Raw genomic sequence first — 18,754 nt, 5'->3', positions numbered from 1 at the left:
AAAAAGTAGAAGTTCACAGGTGCCCTGGCCAAATTTCCACCTGTCAGTGTAAACAGCACATCAGGTCTTCCTTAAAAGGGGGCACTAGCCTAGTGGGACTAACCCAGTCAAAGAAATAAAATAGAAATATCCAAACTTGCTTTGGGATACATATATTGCTAGTCTTGCACTTCAAACTGGTAGCGTTTCACACATCCAGATTATCAAATTATCCTATTTTATCATCAGTTCTCCAGATAATAAAAGCTACAAAACACAGCAATTGCCAGCAACACATTTACTACGAAAAAGAGGTATATATCTTAAGTCAAATAAAAATAATATACTGTAGGAGGTTGGTTACCTGCATTCCAGAAAAATCTCAAACTTCTGCATACAAGACTGAGATTCTTGCAGCATTACAACAAGAAGGTAGTAAGGAATGCTGTATATGTTGCTGGACTAGGGCAGTGGCTGGAGTTAGCAGTCTGTTTTGTCGTCTGCAGGAACATAGGCTTTAGCTTTTGTTCATGAAAGTTAGCTGTAAAACTGACCATTGCTTTTTGATGTCTACGAATACCAGAACTCTATGCTCAAGACAGCTGTTAACAGAAAACAGATAAAAGATCTGTGCATGCAAAAACATGTTTATCCTTACAGACTCTGGAGTCATGCAAGTGATCACTCAATTCAAAGTGATCTGTAAAGTCACAGTCTGATACTAGTGTTAATCTTTATAACCCCTTTTGGATATATGGTTTGTGATATTTAAAAAAAGTTACCAAGTGAAATGGGAAGTTCATAGCTCACTTTAGTAGGCATGACGCACAATATTTTCACACTTTACAACAGCACTGGGTTCAAAGCAGCATTATGGTTTAATAATATTCTTGTGCTTAGGTAAATTAAGTCTTTGTAAAACAGATGCCTTGAAATATTTGCCAGCTGCACAGACCTTAACCAAAGCCAGAAGTAGAGAGACAGGGCAGAAGTGAGATGCCATCCATGTGCATGTTTTCAGCCAGGGGAAGCAAAAAAAAAAATTCTAACCACTCCAATGGCTGTTTCAGTGTTGATCCCTTTCATTAGGCACACTCTGGTGATGGAAACAAATGGACTGACAGACAAAAATGATCTGATGGCCATCAGGAAGCTAGCATTTGCAAAATGGATGGCCCTTGGAAACCTGCCTTCATAACTAGTAAAATCCTGGAACAAAATCTTTTCCCTTGTTCCTGCAAGAGAACTATTCCTACAGTCCACCAAAATAATGTGTTTATTTACATCTTAATAACCAGGTGGGTGGGCTGGTATGAGACCCTTTACCCACACTGTATTGACTTGTGGCCTAGGTAAAGAAAAAAAGCACATCAGCACCTATTAAACACACTGTAAATAAAAATGACAACATAAGTAATTTGCAAGGATGAATTCAGCACAAGCATAAATAAGCATAAACCTAGTAAGATCAAGTAAAGCAGTTGTCTATCTACAATAAGTAATGGTGTTGAAATGTGAAATATTTAATACAAAAGTTCAGTTTGAGCTAAAATGGTTTTACTGGTTCCTCCATTTCTAGAGGGATGGGAAGGCATTCTATAAATGAAGAAAATCTTTGCAAGTATTGTTATGCCGATCCTCCACTGTCCACTTCATCGCTGTCTCAGGCTGCAAGACTTCAGACAATCTTACCTTACCCACCTGTTTGTTGTAGATAAATGGAATTTTGTCAAGTGGGCACACCTCCCAACCCAACCCAGTATGTGGGAAGAGAAGGGAGGTAAAAAGATGACAAAGGTTGGGGAGGTGGGTGTACTAGGAGTAATTTGGGAGAACAGTCAGTACTGACAACTGGATTCTATAAATGGTTTTCCCTCCCTTCTCCCTCTACTGCAGCTTGCTTTTGGTACACCTCTACCACCACCTCAGACTGCTTCTTTATGAAAGCCCTACTTCTACTTGTTCAGCTTTGAATTTACCACTTCAAAGGCCAAGGTTACAAAAGTATATACCATTTTGCTCAATCTAAACAAGATTGTGCTCTCTTTATTAACAGAGTGTATTAAACTCTGGAATTAACTCTTCTACAGTAACAGGAACCACTACATGGTTCTTATGCATATACTTAAAGGATTCCTTACTCAACCTTCTAGAATGTCCCATGAATATCATGACAATGTATCATTCTATTTTGGAGATGCAACCTTTCTAGAAAAGGACCAAAAACTAGTACTGAATTTCAGATTCAGCCACTTTAAACAATGCCACATTTAAAGGATGTTTACCTTGTAAAAAGATCTTTCATCTCATTCTGAAGTCTCTCACGCTAATAGACACGGCCAGAGGAGGTAGAAGGAATTTGCAACATTCATCCAAAATTCATATTAGAGGTATTAAAATCTCCCTACAATTGACATTCAGAAGTGCACACACACATCCAGCTATTTCACTCTCTCTCATCTCTTCTCCAGCATTTGCTATTTACCTGAGAAAAAATTACCTCAAGTCTACTTGGGGTATAAAAACAGCTATACATATATTTCCATACAAAACTCCTAAACCTTCTGGACTTTGATACATACTTGGGAGACATGCAGATGTCCTCCCAGGTGCTCAAGTGTGAAGAAAGAGGAAAATGATTCAAGGGATGACTCAAATATTTCAACACTAAAGTATCCTTCCTAATCAACTTCCCTTTTCAATAAGCAGTTTAAGCAGAAACAGGACATTAAAAAAAGAAGTTATGTACTTACCATAACATTCCATCTGTGCTGTCCATTTTTATTCTTCCTCAACCTGTGGGTTTTGTATCTGACCTGGCCACTTTACAAGCCAAGGATTCAAAACTTGAGCTCCTCCTCACCAATCCATAATACCTCATTCCCCCAGATCACCTCAGATCGAGTTTGCTGCTAACATACATACAGGACATACCCAAAAAATTTCAAATAATCGTACATGTACCATACAGAACAAGAGAGATTAAACGGTTCAGGGGCTCAGAAAAGTACAGTTTTGTACCTACCATAAATGTAGATGTTCGAGGATCCCATTGCTGCAGTCCTTACTACTGGGGTAGTCCGCTATCCAGTCGGCCCGAATACCAGAGTATAAGGCTGACGTCGGTCAGGGCGCATTAGACTGATGTCAGTACGTCAGGGTACTAATGCGCATGACCGACGTCATATCCTCAGTCTTTTCTTGCCCCAGATGTCAGAAGACCCTAAAAAGACAAGGCCCAAAATACCTGCACCAAAAATATGTACAATATATACAAGAATATATACAAAAATATCAGCATGTAACCTCACCTACACAACCACTAAACACAGAGGGAAGGAGGGAGGTTAATTGGACTGCAGCAATGGGATCCTCGAACATCTACATTTATGGTAGGTACAAAACTGTACTATGTTCTTCGTTCCCCATTGCTGCAGTCCTTACTATTGGGTAGAATCCCAAAGCAGAGGTAAGGGAGGCTGGCAAATCATAAAGAAGCAGGAGCTGACAACATGCCTTGCAAAACAGCTGTGGCAAAACCAGCCCTAGACTTAGAGTAGATAGGAAGGTGATAATGCTTAGAGAAAGTATGCACAGAACTCCAAGTAGCTGCTTCCAAAATATCCTTAGTTGCCTCACCCCGTAGTAATGCTGTTGAAGTGACAGTAGCCCTAGTGCAATGAGGCCTAATCCCGCTGGAATCTCCTTGCCATGATGGGAATAACAAAATGCAATGCAAAAGCCAATCCACCTAGAAATAGTTTGTTTTGACACAGGCTTGCCCTGAACCCAAAGCAAAAGAAACAAAAAACTGCTGAGACTGCCAAAAAACCTTAGTCCTGCTTAAGTAATAAGGCAATTGCCTGTGTACATCTAAAGTGTGCAAAATCTTTTCCCCTTTATTTTGGGGGTCTGCATAAAAAGTAGGCAAATGAATAGTTTGGTTTAAAGCCACACTAGAAACCACCTTAGGCATAAAGGAAGGATTAGTACGTAATGATACCCTATCCTTATGGAAAATCAAAAAGGGCTCTACTGCCATAAGGGCCTGCAACTCAGACACCCTTCTTGCAGAAGTAATAGCCAACAGAAAAGCAGTCTTCCATGACAAGTATTTCAATTCAGCAGTAGCCTCAAAAGGTTGTAGAGTAAGTTTTTCCAACACAAAATTGAGATCCCAAGCAGGAGTAGGAGCTCTACGTGGAGGTCTTAAATTCTTTGCCCCTCTAAGAAACTGCTTGAACAAAGGATGAGAAAACAATGGTGGGTCACAATCATAGTGAGCTGAAATTGCTGCAGCATGAATCTTAATGGAAGAGAAGGACAAACCCTTGTCCAGTAACTCAGTGAGATATTGAAGAGCCACACTCAAATTAGGCTCAGAAATCTCCAAATTCTTTGCTGTACTCCAAAATAAAAATCTCTTCCATTTTACACTTTCCTTGTACTAGGTCGTCTAGCTTCCATAATCACATTTAAAACTTGTTGAGGAAGTTGAGACCTGCTGTGTTTCAACACAGAATATGCCAGGCTGTTAGATGAAGAGAGTGAAGCTTGACATTGAGCAGATGACCGTCCTTCTGAGATAACAGATGTGGAATCAAAGGTAAAGGCCATGGAGGCTTCTTTACCAGACTCCGTAGTAGTGGGTACCAGTGTTGCGAGGCCAATCTGGAGCTATCAAAATCATCCTTGGCCTGTCTTGTCTGACCTTTAACAGTACCTTTGGAAGAAGAGGCAGAGGTGGAAAGGCATACACATGAAGGTTTTCCAACTGAAAGACAGAGCATCCACTTTCCAAGCTGTGTGATGAAACCCCTTTGTGCAAAACTTTGGCAGCTGGTGGTTTAGTGGAGAAGCGAACAGATCTATGTCTGGAGTTCCCATGACACTGTCAATTTCTGAAATACATGAAGATCCAGTTTCCACTCGTGGGGATCCATGATTTGTCTGCTCAACACATCTGCTAAGGAGTTCTGTGCTCGGCAGAAACCTTGCCTGAAGAGTTAGTTGCAAGCTTAGCATGATCTCCCATAAAATCATTGCTTGCCTGCATAGAGGATAAGAATGTGTTCCCCTTGCTTGTTGATGTACCACATGACAGTTGTGTTGTCTGTTAGAATCAACACCTGCCCTGGAAGAAGTAACTCCTTGAAAGCCATTAATGCAAACTGGACTGCTAACATCTCCTTCATGTTGATATGTAGATGCTGTAGTCTGGCAGGCCACTTGTCTTGTATCCACTTTCCATTTAGATGAGCTCCCAAGCAATGTCCGAGGCATCTGTCGTTAAAATCTGACTCGCCTCTGGCGGGTCACAGAGAGTCCTTGTTTAGGTGACATTCCTGAGCCCACCACAAAAATTCTTTTGAAGGCAAGGTATTATTTGAATGACAGTGTCCAAATCCTGGCAGTGCTGTGTCCATACATTTTGAGATACCATTGTAGCTTCCTCATATACAGTTTGGCATTGGGAAGCACCAGAATACAAGATGCCATGAACCCTAATGCTTGAAGGACTGTCCTTGCAGTCAGCGGACTGATGAGATAGTTGATGGAAGTAAAGTGATAGACTCTTTTGTTTGTCCGGGGTTAAAAGGCCATCTGGGCTGCTGTATTCAGTCTGACACCCAGAAAGCACATGTCTTGAGAGGGTACTAGACTGGACTTTATTTCGTTCACAGAATACCCTAGGCATCTTAGCACTGCTATAACATATTCCAGATGCTGTAGAAGGTCTTCCTTTTCTTGAGCCAGAATCAGGCAGTCGTCCAAGTAAGGATAGATTTGAATTCCTTTCAGCCTGAAGTAAGCTATCACTGGAGCCAGAACCTTTGTGAATACTCTGGGCGCAGTAGATAAGCCAAAGGGCAATGCAGAGAACTGATAATGAGAATTTCCAGCTCGGCAGATACTTCCTGCAACTTAGTCTTATAGGCACATGAAGGTAAGCTTCCTTGAGATCTAAAGTTACCATCCAATGATCTTTGCCCAGCAGAGGTAAAAGCTGTTGTAACGTCAACATCTTGAACTTGGGAATGTCCAGATAAGTGTTGAGGATAGATAAATCCAAAATTGGTCTCCACGTGTTCCCCTTCTTTGGTACTAGGAACAGGCGAGAATAAAATCCTAGGCCCCTTTCTGATACAGGGACTGGCTGAATGGCCCCTATTTGGAGTAACTGAGAAATTTGCTTGTGAGCCTCTTTCCTTTGTGGAGGAGGAGCGTCTGGCATGCCCTTGAAAGGGGCAATGTATGGAAATAAAACCTGTAACCGTGGTGAATGATATCCAACACCCATCTGTCTTGAGTAATTAAATCCCAATTTTCTTTGAAAAGAGACAGTCTTCCTCCCAAAGGAGCTGCCAGGCGAGAATCTACTGGCAGCTGAAAAGGCAGGTCATTGGGTCTGTTTACGAAAGGACTGACCCTGCCCTCACCAGAAGTCTGAGCAGGTGAACTCCCTGTCCTAGGCCTAAAAGAACCTTGAGCTCTGCCCCTACGTCTAGACCTACCCCTAGACTGGGAATCATAAGCAGGAAATGTCCACCCCTTAGCAGGCCAATTTCTACTAAACTTGGTGGCTGCACCTGCAAAAATCTTTAACAGTTTGCATAGACTTAGCTTTGTCCTCCATTTTCTTTAAAACTGCTTCCACAGGCGAACCAAACAACACATCAGACTGTAAAGGAGCATCCAAAATCCTTGTCTTAACATGCTCAGCTAAATTCTGATCCCTCCACCAGGCATGCCTGCGAAGAACAGAACTAGTGGCAGCCACCTCGAGGAGGCCTGTACAGCATCAAAACCACATTGCAAAGAATGCTTACCCACTTGTTCAGACACATGAACCAAATCCAGCAACTCTTTACACTCAATACCTTCCGCCAAAGCATCCACCTTAGATTTCAATTGTGAAAGGAGATAATTTTGATATTTTAGCATGTGAAACTGACAATTCAAGGCTCTCATGGCTAGAGTGGAAGAAGTATACACTTTCTTTCCCCACCTATCCAAAGCCCTTGCCTCTTTATCAGTGGGAACAGGATTTTTAACCACAGAGGCCTTAACACCTTTAGGCCCCTGAGAAACAGTTTCTGGGTGGACTCTTAAACAAATACTAAGGAGCTACGGGCACCCTATAATACCTATGAGGTTTAACAGGAGCAGGAGGCAAACAGTCAGGGTTCAGGAAGCCTCCAAAACATCTTCCACCACATTCAACACAGGAGGTATAGCTAAGGGCCTATGCTGGGGTAAAAACAAGAATTCCCTAAGCCTTTTCCTGGAATCAGAGTAATCCTGGCCTTCCCATTTAAAGTGCTCCCTCATGGAATGCAGAGTCTCTGAAAATGAGAAATCCTCAGGAGGAGAAGCTGTAGGAGTGGAATCATCTACATCAGAATCAGAATAAGGAGGATACTCCAGCAAATCTTCCGCAGAAGACTCAGAAGCTTCTGAACCCTGTTCAAAACTATCAAACTCCGGTTCCACCCTAGGCCTCTTATCAGAAGGGGGCATAGAACCTCTAATCATAGTAATCAAATCTTCTGCCATTTTAAGCATATGTTTCTTAGGTACAGAACCCGAAATGCTAGGAGAAGCCCCCACTGAAGCTGAACTTGGCCTACCTTTCAAAGAAGTTTTGGCAATAGAAGGAGAGGCTCTAACTACCTTGGGAAGAGAGGGAAGAACAGTTACCTGAGAAGCCCCCTCAGCCTGGCCTACCTCCTGAGAAGGCACATCCTGTAACAGTAAAGTTTCGGCCTGAGACTCCCTGGAAACTCCTGGCAAATCCCTGGAAACTCCTGGCAAAACCTCTGGCTCCACTGAGCCTTCTAAAGAACCGACGTCCGGGACTGTCGGCTCATCAACCCTAGGCTTGACTGTTTTGTCGCATCCGACGGCATTTTATAATTGCAACGCTTCCCAAACACTAACCTGGCACAGTCTAACCTCCTCTTAATAGTGCGTTTGTTAAACCTAGCACAAGAGCGGCAACCAACAACGTCGTGCTCAGGCCCTAAACAAGGTATACACAAGGTATGGTAATCCCTATGAGGTATCTGTTTCCCACAAGAAATACAGTTATTCACTTTTTCTGACATCCGGTAAAATACTGAGGCAAGAAAAACCAAAATGTTCCCAACGGGGCCAACTCTGATTCGGTCTGAAACTCCGGCTTCGGAAATATTTCAGAACGCCAACCTGCACTCGCAAAACTGCTTCTGCATCGGACCATGCGGCAAAAAAGACTTAGGATATGACGTCGGTCATGCGCATTAGTACCCTGGCGTCCTGGCGTCAGTCTAATGCGCCCTGACCGCTCTGGTATTCGGGCCGACTGGATAGCGGACTACCCCAATAGTAAGGACTGCAGCAATGGGGAACGAAGAACATCAGGAAACTGTGGTTCCCACTACCATCTCCAACAGGTCTTTCAAGCTATGGACAGGGGGAAGGAGGGCAGGGAGGTTGAGGAAGAACGAAAATGGACAACACAGATGAAACGTTGTCGTAAATACATAACTTTTTTTTATCTGATGTCATTTTCATTCATTCTTCAACCTGTAGGACAGAGTCCCCAGCTACAACATCCTAGGGTACCCCTCATGGAAGGATATTCCAGAGCAGTGCAGAACCAAAAGCAGCACTATACCTGGAGATGATGTTTAGTTTAGAACGTGTGACAACGGTATGAGAATTTGACCAAGAGGCAACTGCACAAATATCAACTGACACTAACAAAAAGCTTCAGATGTCACCATGGATCTTGTAGAATGAGACTTGTCATGTCTAGATAAAGTAATGCCTTTTGAAGAATAAAGGAAATGCAATCTCATAGCCATTTAGCCAGTGTAGGTTTTGGCAACTGCTGCCACTTTTGTAACATCTGAGAAAGATATGAACAGTTAATCAGATTTCCTGAAAGATTTTGTCCTGTCCAGATAAAAACACAACTGCCTTGTTTTGAAAATTGGGAAAGAAAACTGGTAGAGTAAGACTGATAGATATTGTTTTATTTAACTACCATAGGCAAAAAGATAGAAAATTAAATGAGGAGGTTTAAAAAGTGATGGCTTGCAGTTCAGAAACTCTTTCTGCTGAACAGCTACCAAAAAAGCTGTTTTCCAGGAAAGAAACTTCAAAATCTACCTTAGCTGCAGGTTCAAAAGGTGGAAGAACTAATACCTGTAAAATCAGAGTTAGGTCCCATGGAGGAGTTGGATCTTTGATTGGGGGGGGACAAAGTAAAAAAGTACATCTGAGAAAAGCCTTGCATAGTTTTGACAAAGCTAGACAGGAAGAATCCTCTCCAATGTGAATTTGAAATAGCTGCCAAGTGAACTTTTACGGTGGAATAGCTGGCTCCACTTTGGAAGAGGAATGCCAGGATAATCCACTACTACTGGGATAGGAGACAAAGTATCTATTAGCTTCTAGTGAGCCCAGATGGAGAATCTTTTCCATTTGCTCTTGTAGATTTTTCTGGTAGATGTTTTGTGGGAGGAAATCAGAATCTTTTAGACTGGGAATGAAAGCCTGGAATGTCTAGCCATCACTGGAATTGGAGACACCATGTGGTCAGTTTTAGGCCTTGAAGATAGTACAGTTTTGTACCTACCATAAATGTAGATGTTCGAGTGTATTCACTGCTGCAGTCATTACACTTGGTTTATCCTGCCATCAGGAAGTCCCGCAGTCGGCCAGAGTTCCAAAGTCTTGGTCTGGCGTCGGCTGCTGTCGCTTCTTCCCTGACGTCAGTGCGCCAGGGGTATACAAGATGCAGCAGACGCCATTTTCTTCAGTTTTTCTTGCCCCAGATGTCAGGTGCCCCCAAATAGGTAGGCAATACATATTGCTAATAAAACATACATAAAAAATAAAGACAATACCTTCAGTTACAAGCAAATACATCACATAGGTTGTATAGGGTAGAAAGGTATAGATAAGTCCTAGGTAAGAAAGAGGGGATGGAGGGAGGGTAACCTGGACTGCAGCAGTGAATACACTAACATCTACATTTATGGTAGGTACAAAACTGTACTATGTTCATCGTGTTTCACTGCTGCAGTCATTACACTTGGGTTGAATCCCAAAGCTGAGGTAGGGTGGCTGGATCTATAAAGGATTCAGGGTGGCTATGAGGCCCTGCAGCACTGCAGTGGCAAAGCCAGCTCTGGATTTAGAGTAAAGAGGCAAGTGGTAATGCTTGGTAAAGGTGTGCACTGAACTCCAAGTTGCAGCTTCCAAAATATCCTTGGTAGGTACTCCTCTGAGGTAGGCAGTTGAAGTGGCTGTTGCCCTGGTGGAATGTGGCCTAATGTTGCTAGGTACAGTTTTTCCATGCTACGTGCAGCAGAAACTGATACAGTGTCCTATCCACTTTGAAATGGTCGACTTTGAAATAGCCTTTCCCTGTGATTCTGCAGCATACGCTACAAACAATTGCTCAGTTTTCCTGAAAGATTTTGTTTTGTCCAAGTCGAAGCGTAACTGTCTGTGTATGTCCAATGAGTGCAGAAGTCTCACCCCTTTATTCTGGGGATTTGGATAAAAAGTTGGCAAGTGAATAGTTTGGTTAAGAGCCACACTGGAGATAACTTTTGGCATAAAGGTAGGGTTTGTTCTTAAAAGAAACCCTGTCCTGATGAAAAATGATGAAAGGTTCCACTGCCATTAGTGCCTGTAACACAGATTCTGTGCTGAGGTTATTGCCAGAAGCAGAGCAGTTTTCCATGATTTTAATTCTGCTGAATTGGCTGGCTCAAAAGGAGGTAAAGTTAGTTTTTCCAAGACAAAGTTGAGGTCCCAAGCTGGAGTTGGTGCTCTCCGGGGTGGTCTTATGTTTTTAGCCCCTCTGAGGTACTGTTTTAATAATGGATGAGAGAAAATAGGAGGATCAGTGTTGTAATGAGCTGAGATGGCAGAGGCATGGATCTTAATGGATGAAAAGGATAGGCCTTTGTCCAGCATCTCAGTTAAGTATTGTAATATCTGAGGAATGTTTGGAACAAGAGGGTTAAAGATTTGTGCTTGGTTCCAGGCGCAGAATTTCTTCCACTTTTCTGACTAGGATTTCCTGGTGCTGGGCCTCCTGGCCTCCAAAATGACATCCATAACAGCTTTAGATAGAGGTGTTGGCTGCTTGGCTAAGTAATCTGCCATGCAGCCAGGTTTAAGGTTTTGAGCTGGCTGTGCAGGATCCGATTGTTTTGTTGAGTCAGAAGATGAGGAATTAGAGGTAAAATCCATGCTGGGCCTTGAGCCAAATTCTTTAAGATTGGGTACCAGTGCTGGCGTGGCCAGTCTGGGGCAATCAGGATAATTTTTGGCCTTTCTTGTCTGGCTTTTAGGAGTACCTTTGAAAGGAGAGGCAGTGGTGGGAAGGCATAAACTTTTAGGGTTTTCCAGCTAAACAAGAGAGCATCCACTTTCCATGCTTGTGTGTGGTAAGTCCTTGTGCAGAATTTCTGTAGTTGGCAGTTCAGAGGGGAGGCAAAAAGATCTATGTCTGGGCACCCCCATCTTTGTGTTATAATGCTGAATACTTGTGGATTAATTTCAACTCGTGAGGGTCCATGACGTTTCTGCTTAAGTCATCTGCCAGAGTATTTTTCTTTCCTGGCAGGAATTGTGCTTGCAGATGAACTTGATAGTTCAGTGCTGTGTTCCACAAAGTCGTGGCTTGTCTGCAGAGGGGATAGGAATGAGTGCCCCCTTGCTTGTTTATGTACCACATAACTGTGGTGTTGTCCGTCTTTAGTAATAGTTGGCCTGGATGCAGAAGGTCCTTCAAAGCTGTTAGGGCATTTTGTACAGCTAGCATCTCTTTTTGATTGATGTGAAGATGCATTTGTTCTGCGGCCCACGTGCCCTGAATACATTTTCCTGCCATGTGTGCTCCCCAGGCGTAATCCGAGGCATCTGTTGTTAGTGTCTGCCTGGCTGTGGGTAAAGTGAAAGGCTGTCCCTTGTTGTGGTGACATGCCTGTGCCCACCATCGAAACTCCTGTTGTAGGCAGGGAATAAGTGGTATTACTGTTTCCAAACTGTGACAGTGTTGAGTCCAAACACTTTTTAGGTACCATTGTAATTTCCTCATATGCAGTCTGGCATATGGTATTAGTAGTATGCAGGACGCCATGAACCCCAATGCCTGCAGAATTTTTCTTGCAGGGAGTTGGATTTTTGTTGCCATCAACTGAAAGTACTGAGTCAGTTGTCTTTGCTTGTCTGGCGTGAGATAAGCCATCTGGGCCGTTGTATTTAAGCTGGCACCCAGGAATATTGTGTCTTGTGAGGGCACTAGTTTTGACTTCTTTTCGTTTACTGTGTACCCTAGGCAAATTAGCAATCTTTTTACAAACGCCAGATGCTTTAAAAGAATGTCCTTGCTCTCTGCTTGAAGACAGTCGTCCAAGTAGGGATATATTTGAATTCCTTTTTGTCTGCAAAATGCAATTACTGGTGCCAGGCATTTTGTGAAGACCCTGGGCGCAGTAGATAAGCCAAAGGGCAGTGCAGAGAATTGGTAATGAATGCATTGTGCCAGCTATGAATCTGAGGTATCTTCTGCAATTTTGTCTGATTGGGACATGCAGGTATGCCTCTGAGGTCCAAAGTAACAAGCCAAGCCTTCTTGCCCAGCATGGGAAGAAGTTGCTGTAGTGTCAACATTTTGAATTTCGGAACATCCAGGTAAGTATTTAGAGTACATCGGTCCAGTATGGGTCTCCAGGCTTTGTCCTTTCTGGGGACCAAGAAAAGTCTTGAGTAAAATCCTTGTCCTTGTTCCTGTTGTGGCACTTTTTGAATAGCTCTCATGTCCATGAGGGCTGTAATTTGTTCTTGTGCCTCTGTCCAATGATTTTATTTTATTTTTTTTTATTTTATTTTATTTTACATTTGTTGACCGGGCTAGTCTAGCTGGAGATATTTCCATTTTCAGTAGAGGCCCGGGGAGAAAAGCTCCACATACTTAATAATAATATAGAAAAAACAAAGCAATAAGAGGCAATGCCACATACATTGGGAAGGAATTAACGTAACATTGTACAGTAAACCATCGGGATAAAAATGTGGAAGATAACATTTACATAAACATTTGTTGGCAGAGTAGTAATGTAAAGGAAGAGAGAGAAGTGAGGTTACAGGCTAATAGTAGAGTATTAGTCAGGGTTACAGCAAGGGCATAACCATTGAAGTTTTAGGTGATTTTTAAGATTAAGTTTGAAGAGGGGAAAGGAGGTGATAGAGGTTAGGTTGGGTGGCAGCATGTTCCATTGCTTACCTGTGGTGGTGGAGAACAAGGAGTCACCAGCCAAGTTGTTAGATTTGGGTATATAAGCTAGGAGTTTATTAGAGGAGCGGGAATGAAGATTATTATAGGGTGTTATAAGATTGTTTAGTGTAGGTGTGTTGTTAGGTAGGTAGAAGATTTTGTGAGCAGTTGTTAGTTGAGAGAGTAGCAGAGCATTTTGCAGTTCAAGCCAGTCTAGCTGATGTAGGTTAATGCAGTGATGGGTTCTATAGGGCTTACCAGTTACAAACCTTGCAATACTGTTGTAGGCTTTGGTAAGTTTGTTGAGATTGTTTTGCTTTAAATTGGTGTAAATGGGAGAAGCATAGAGGAGGGTAGAGAGTAAATGAGAGTGGGCAACGGTAGTTCTTGCTTTTGGGGTGGAAGGGTCTTATCCTATACAAGGAGCCTAATTTTCTGTTAACGGACTTAATGGTGTTATTAATATGATTGTCAAAAGTGAGTTTATTGTCTATTGTAACTCCTAATAACTTACAGGTCAGTTCAGGTGATATAAGGGTTCCATTACTAGCTAGGATGGAGAAGTGTATGGGAGGGTCTTGTTGTTAGGAGTAATCAGAAGTAATTTGTTTTGGCATTCAAGAGTAAGCACCGGTTTTGGAACCATGTTTCTACTATGGAGAAGACAGTTTGGCTTAGAGATTTCAGCTCAGGGAGAGATTTTGCAGAACAGATGATAGTAGAATCATCAGCATACTGTATGCAGGTGGATTGAGGAATAGCTACATGAAGATCATTTATGAACAGAGAGAAGAAAAGGGTCCTAGAATCGAGCCTTGAGGAACTCCTAGTAAAACAGGGAGATATGAAGACAAGTGATTTTGCCACAAAACAGCTTGTTTTTGGTTGCTGAGGTAAGACTTGAACCAAAGGATAGAATTAGAATCCAGAGAGAGGGATTGTAGGGTATTTATAAGTAGGGAGTGATTGACCATGTCAAAGGCTTTTGACAGGTCAATGAAGAGTGCAGATGAGAGGTAGTTATTGTTCCGGTTGGTGTTAACAGTATTGGTGAAAGATAGAAGGGCAGTGGTGGTGCTGTGAAAGGGTCTAAAGCCATGTTGGCAGCTGGCCAGGATGTTATTTTTAGTTAGGTAGTCTATTAGCTGATGATGGATACATTTCTCCATGATCTTAGCTAAAGGTGAGAGTAGTGCTATGGGCCTATAGTTGGAGTACTCAGAGTTGCCTCCTTTATGTAAGGGAATGATGTGGGAGATTTTCCAAAGATTGGGGATAGTGCTTTCAGAAATGGTACGGTTAATGAGAATAGCTACAGGATGAGCAATTGCTCTGGCTGTAAGTTGAAGGTATTCAGCTGGAAGGTTGTCATCAGAGGGTGTACAGGGTTTTAGCTTGTGAATTAGTTTCTGGATAAAGGAGATTGAGATGGGTTTTATCTTGAAAGTAGGAAGATTGTCATGTTGGGAATTAGGTAGGTTAGTGTTTGTAGAGGTTAGCTGTGTGGCCAGGGTTTGAATGGTCTCTGTAAAATAGGTATTAAAGGCATTGGCAATTTCTAGATTGGTTTTGTTTTCTGACTCTAGGGGTGGAGGGGTACTAGAATGGCTGGGCTGAAGAAGGTTATTAATGGCAGTCCAAAATTTTTGTGGATTCTTAGTGTGAGACTGTTGAAGTTTACTGTAATAGGCTTTTTTGTCAGAGAGTATGGCTTTTTTAGTAGTATTACGTAGTTGTCTAAAGTTCAGGTGTTCTGAGACATCTCTAGTTGCTCTCCATTTAGCCCAGGATTTGTTTCTTATAAGTATTTTTGTTTTATGTCTTTTGAGAGCCAGGGAGCAGATTTGAACTTTATCCTGATAGATCTTTTGGGTGCGTGGGTATCTAGTATTGTTAAGAATTTGTGGTTAAAGTAGCTGACAGCTTCGTCTAGTGGGAGGATTTTTAGCGGTTTCCAGTTGCTGGCATTTAGCTCCATTTGAAATAAGTCAGGATTAAAATGTTTTTTGGTTCTTGCAGTAATAAACTTGGGAGGTTTGTTTATGTCATTTTTATGCCTGATGATATACGTGGGCAAATGGTCGCTGATATCATCTGGCAGGGTTCCTACTTGATAGTTTTGTCTTTGTTTATTGACTAGAATCCAGTCTAGGATGGTCTCTTTGTTGTTAGGTTTGTTGATTCTAGTAGTGGTGGTAATAGTTTGTTTAAAGTTATGTAGGTTGATATAAGAAGAGGGATTATCATTGTTGATACTATACCAGTCAGTGTTGAGGTCTCCTAGAATAATAGTTTCTTGTGGGTAAGTTGAGGAAATCCAGGACAGGGTATCTTCTAGATTAGTAATGTTATGGCCAGGGGGGTAGGTAGATGCAGAATATATATATATAGCTTTGTTGGAGTTGATTTGAAATTTAGAGATCAAGATTTCAGCTGAGTTATCTTGGGTTGGGTTATGGGGTATAGGGGAGATAAGAAGATTGTTTTTAAAGAGTAAGGCTCTATTTTGTGGCAGGTCTGGCATTCCTTTTGGCCTTGGTAGTGTGTGAAAGTGGAACCTGTAACCTTGAGACACAATATTTAGAACCCATTTGTCTTGGGTGATTATATGCCAGTTTTGTGAAAAAAAGTGCTAGTTTTCCCCCTAAGGGAGCTGCCAAAAGTTAAGTGCTTGGCATTTGAAGGGGGAAGTCATTGGGACTGTTTCCTATAAGGTTGTGACTTGTCTTCTCCTCGTTTTGGGGTTGAAGCACCCCATTGTCGTGGTCTGCAAGAGCCTTGGGGCTGAGATCTGCCTCTTTCTGGTCCGTCTGACACTGGAAAGGACCAATTTTTAGAAGGCCAATTTCTGCTAAATCGAGGTGGCTGTACTTGTAAGAAATCCTTCACTGTTTGCATAGATTTTGCCTTATCCTCCATTTTCTTTAATACCTCTTCTGCCTTAACACCAAACAAGATATCATGCTGTAAAGGAACATCCAGTAATTTTGCCTTAACATGATCAGGTAAACCTTGTTCTTTTAACCAAGCATGCCTTCGAATCACAGATCATGTAACAGCGGCTCTACAAGAAGCCTCTAATGAATCAAAACCACATTGCAGAGTACGTTTTCCCACTTGTTCAGCTGCATGCAATAAATCCTGCATTTCCTTATAGTCAGGACCTTCTGAGCTTGTAAGCATTTTCTGTTTCAACAGAGACATTAAATATTGTTGGTATTTAAGCATGTGGAACTGGCAATTTAAAGCCCTTACTGCTAGAGTTGAAGAAGTGTAGACTTTCTTCCGCCATCTATCTAATGATCTAGAATCCCTGTCAGAAGGAACTGGATTTTTAGCAGTGGAAGCCTTTACCCCTTTGGTTCCCTGGGAAATAGTTTCTGGGTCAGCAGCAGGGTTTTTATAAAGAAATTTGTGAGAATCAGGGACTCTGTAGTACCTATCTGGCTTGACTGGTGCTGGGGGCAAAGAATCAGGGGTTAAACTGGATACAGAGAACACATCATCCACAATATCTAACAGGCGGAATAGCAAGGGGCCTGTGATGAGGCAATAAAAGAAAATCTCTGAGCCTTTTCTTGGATTCGGAATAATCCTGGCTCTCCCAATGGAAATGCTCCCTCATGGTATGTAAAGTTTCCCCAAAAGAATAATCCTCAGGAGGAGAGGCTGAAGGGATTGATTCTTCAGCATCAGAGTCCTCATAGGGGGGTAAAGAGTATCCCTGGTCTATAGAGGAATCCGAAGAAATGGAAACCTGGTCAGAGAAATCATAGTCTGTATCCTGCCTAGGCCTTTTATCAGGAGGGGGATGTGAACCCCTGATCTGAGTAATTAGGTCTTTGGCCATTTTGAGCATCTGCTTTTTAGGCATGGAGGCCTGTCCAGGTGAATGCTGTACTTGTTTCTTTGTCTTTAATGGAGCTTTAGACTTGGTTGTTGTTTTGATGGTAAGCTGTGAAGGTCTGAAAACACCCTCAGAAGCAGATGCCTGCTCAGCGGCTTCAGACCCATCTGAGGGGTTAATTTCCGTAGGCCCAATACCTTGAGTTTCCAGAGGCCTAGAAATCTCCACTTGGGAGTCGGAGGCGGCCTGTGGCTCCGAGGTAGCGGGTGTCAGGGGCTGCGAAAGCGCCTCACTGAGAACCGGCGACTGGCCTAGAAGAGGCTCCATCGTCAGTTTTGGACCTCTGATGCCGGTCCTTATCTTTGTCTTTGCGTTTTTTGTGTAATCCGGTTGTCGGTTGTTCCGACGGCATGGTATAATTGAACCTTTGGCCAAAATAATGGCGAGCAAAATCAAACCGATGTTTAATAGTGCGCTTGTTAAATCTAGCACAAAACCGACAGCTAGTGACATCGTGGTCTGGGCCTAGGCATGGAATACAGTAAGAATGAAAATCCTTATGAGGTATTTGCTTCCCACAAGAAATGCAATTATTAACTTTTACTGACATCGGTCTGAGGCAAGAAAAAGTTTCCCCAACGGGGTACTTAGCTTTATTGAAGACTTTGGTTCTGAAATTCGAATTCGAAAATCTCAGTGTCAACCGACTGGCACTTGCAAACTGCTTTCTTCGCGGCAAGAAAGACTGAAGAAAATGGCGTCGGCTGCATCTTATATACCCCTGGCGCACGGACGTCAGGGAAGAAGCGACAGCAGCCGATGCCGGACCAAGACTTTGGAACTCTGGCCGACTGCGGGACCGCCTGACGGCAGGATAACCCAAGTGTAATGACTGCAGCAGTAAAACACGAATATCCAAGTGAGTCTGCCCTCGATGTGGTCCCAGTGTCCAGGGAGGGCAAAATCAGTTGACAGCAAAGGTAGGTGAACAAAACTTGGCAAGGCCAAAAAGGAGCAATGAGGATTACTTTGCTCTTCAACAGGTGTGCTTTCTGAAGAAATTTGGGAATCAGGGGTAAAGGAGGGAATTCATAAAGTAGACCGGGGAATAAGCATGGACTTGAGCATCTCTCGGTAACTGTCCCTGAAGAGGGATCAAGGCAAAGAAACTGCTGTATTTGTTGTTGAGGGGGGATGCAAAGAGATCGCAGCAAGCTTGACCCCATTAGAGGAAGATCATGTTTGCCAGTGACTGATTCAGAGACCACTCGTGAGGAATCAGTAAAACTCTGCTAAGCCTGTCTGCTGTACTCCCTCAGAATGTGCACTGGTTAGAAAGCAGTTGGTAGATATCACCCATTGCCACACACTCACTGCTTCTTGACACAGAGGGTAAGATCTGGCTCCTCCCTGCACAGAGGGTAAGATCTGGCTCCTCCCTGCTTGTTTAAGTACCACACTACATACATACTGTCAGTTTGAATTGCAATACTCCCTAGAGGAAGAAAGCTGTGTAGTGCTTGCAATGTTAGAAGGACCACTCATCTTTACGACACTGACATGCAAGTCGGTCTCCTGAGAAGTCCAGTGCCTTGGACAGTCAGTCCCAAAAAATGGGCCCCCCCCCCCCAATCTGGGAGGCA

At 42.7% G+C, this 18,754-nt stretch overlaps 1 protein-coding gene across 10 annotated transcripts in view; it reads right to left on the bottom strand.

The window, feature by feature from the left end:
- Positions 1-18,754, bottom strand: part of PPM1A (protein phosphatase, Mg2+/Mn2+ dependent 1A) — a 1,336,273-nt gene that overhangs the window by 819,135 nt on the left and 498,384 nt on the right. The window contains exon 1 of one of the 10 annotated variants that reach the window (XM_044074468.1): positions 344-532. The exons of 7 other annotated variants lie outside the window; for them this stretch is intronic. In XM_044074468.1, coding sequence (XP_043930403.1) covers positions 344-399 — 56 coding nt within the window. In that variant the 5' untranslated portion in view covers positions 400-532. Of the gene's footprint in view, positions 1-343; positions 533-18,754 lie in introns of those variants that run through there. 2 more of the 10 variants (XM_044074469.1, XM_044074478.1) reach the window with 2 other exon arrangements.

This window comes from Protopterus annectens, chromosome 6.part0, assembly GCF_019279795.1.
Source record: "Protopterus annectens isolate FY-2018-M chromosome 6.part0, PAN1.0, whole genome shotgun sequence".
NCBI classification, from domain to species: Eukaryota; Metazoa; Chordata; order Ceratodontiformes; family Protopteridae; genus Protopterus; species Protopterus annectens.
Note: the sequence above shows the minus strand (reverse complement) of the source record. Positions and strands in the feature narration are given on the sequence as shown.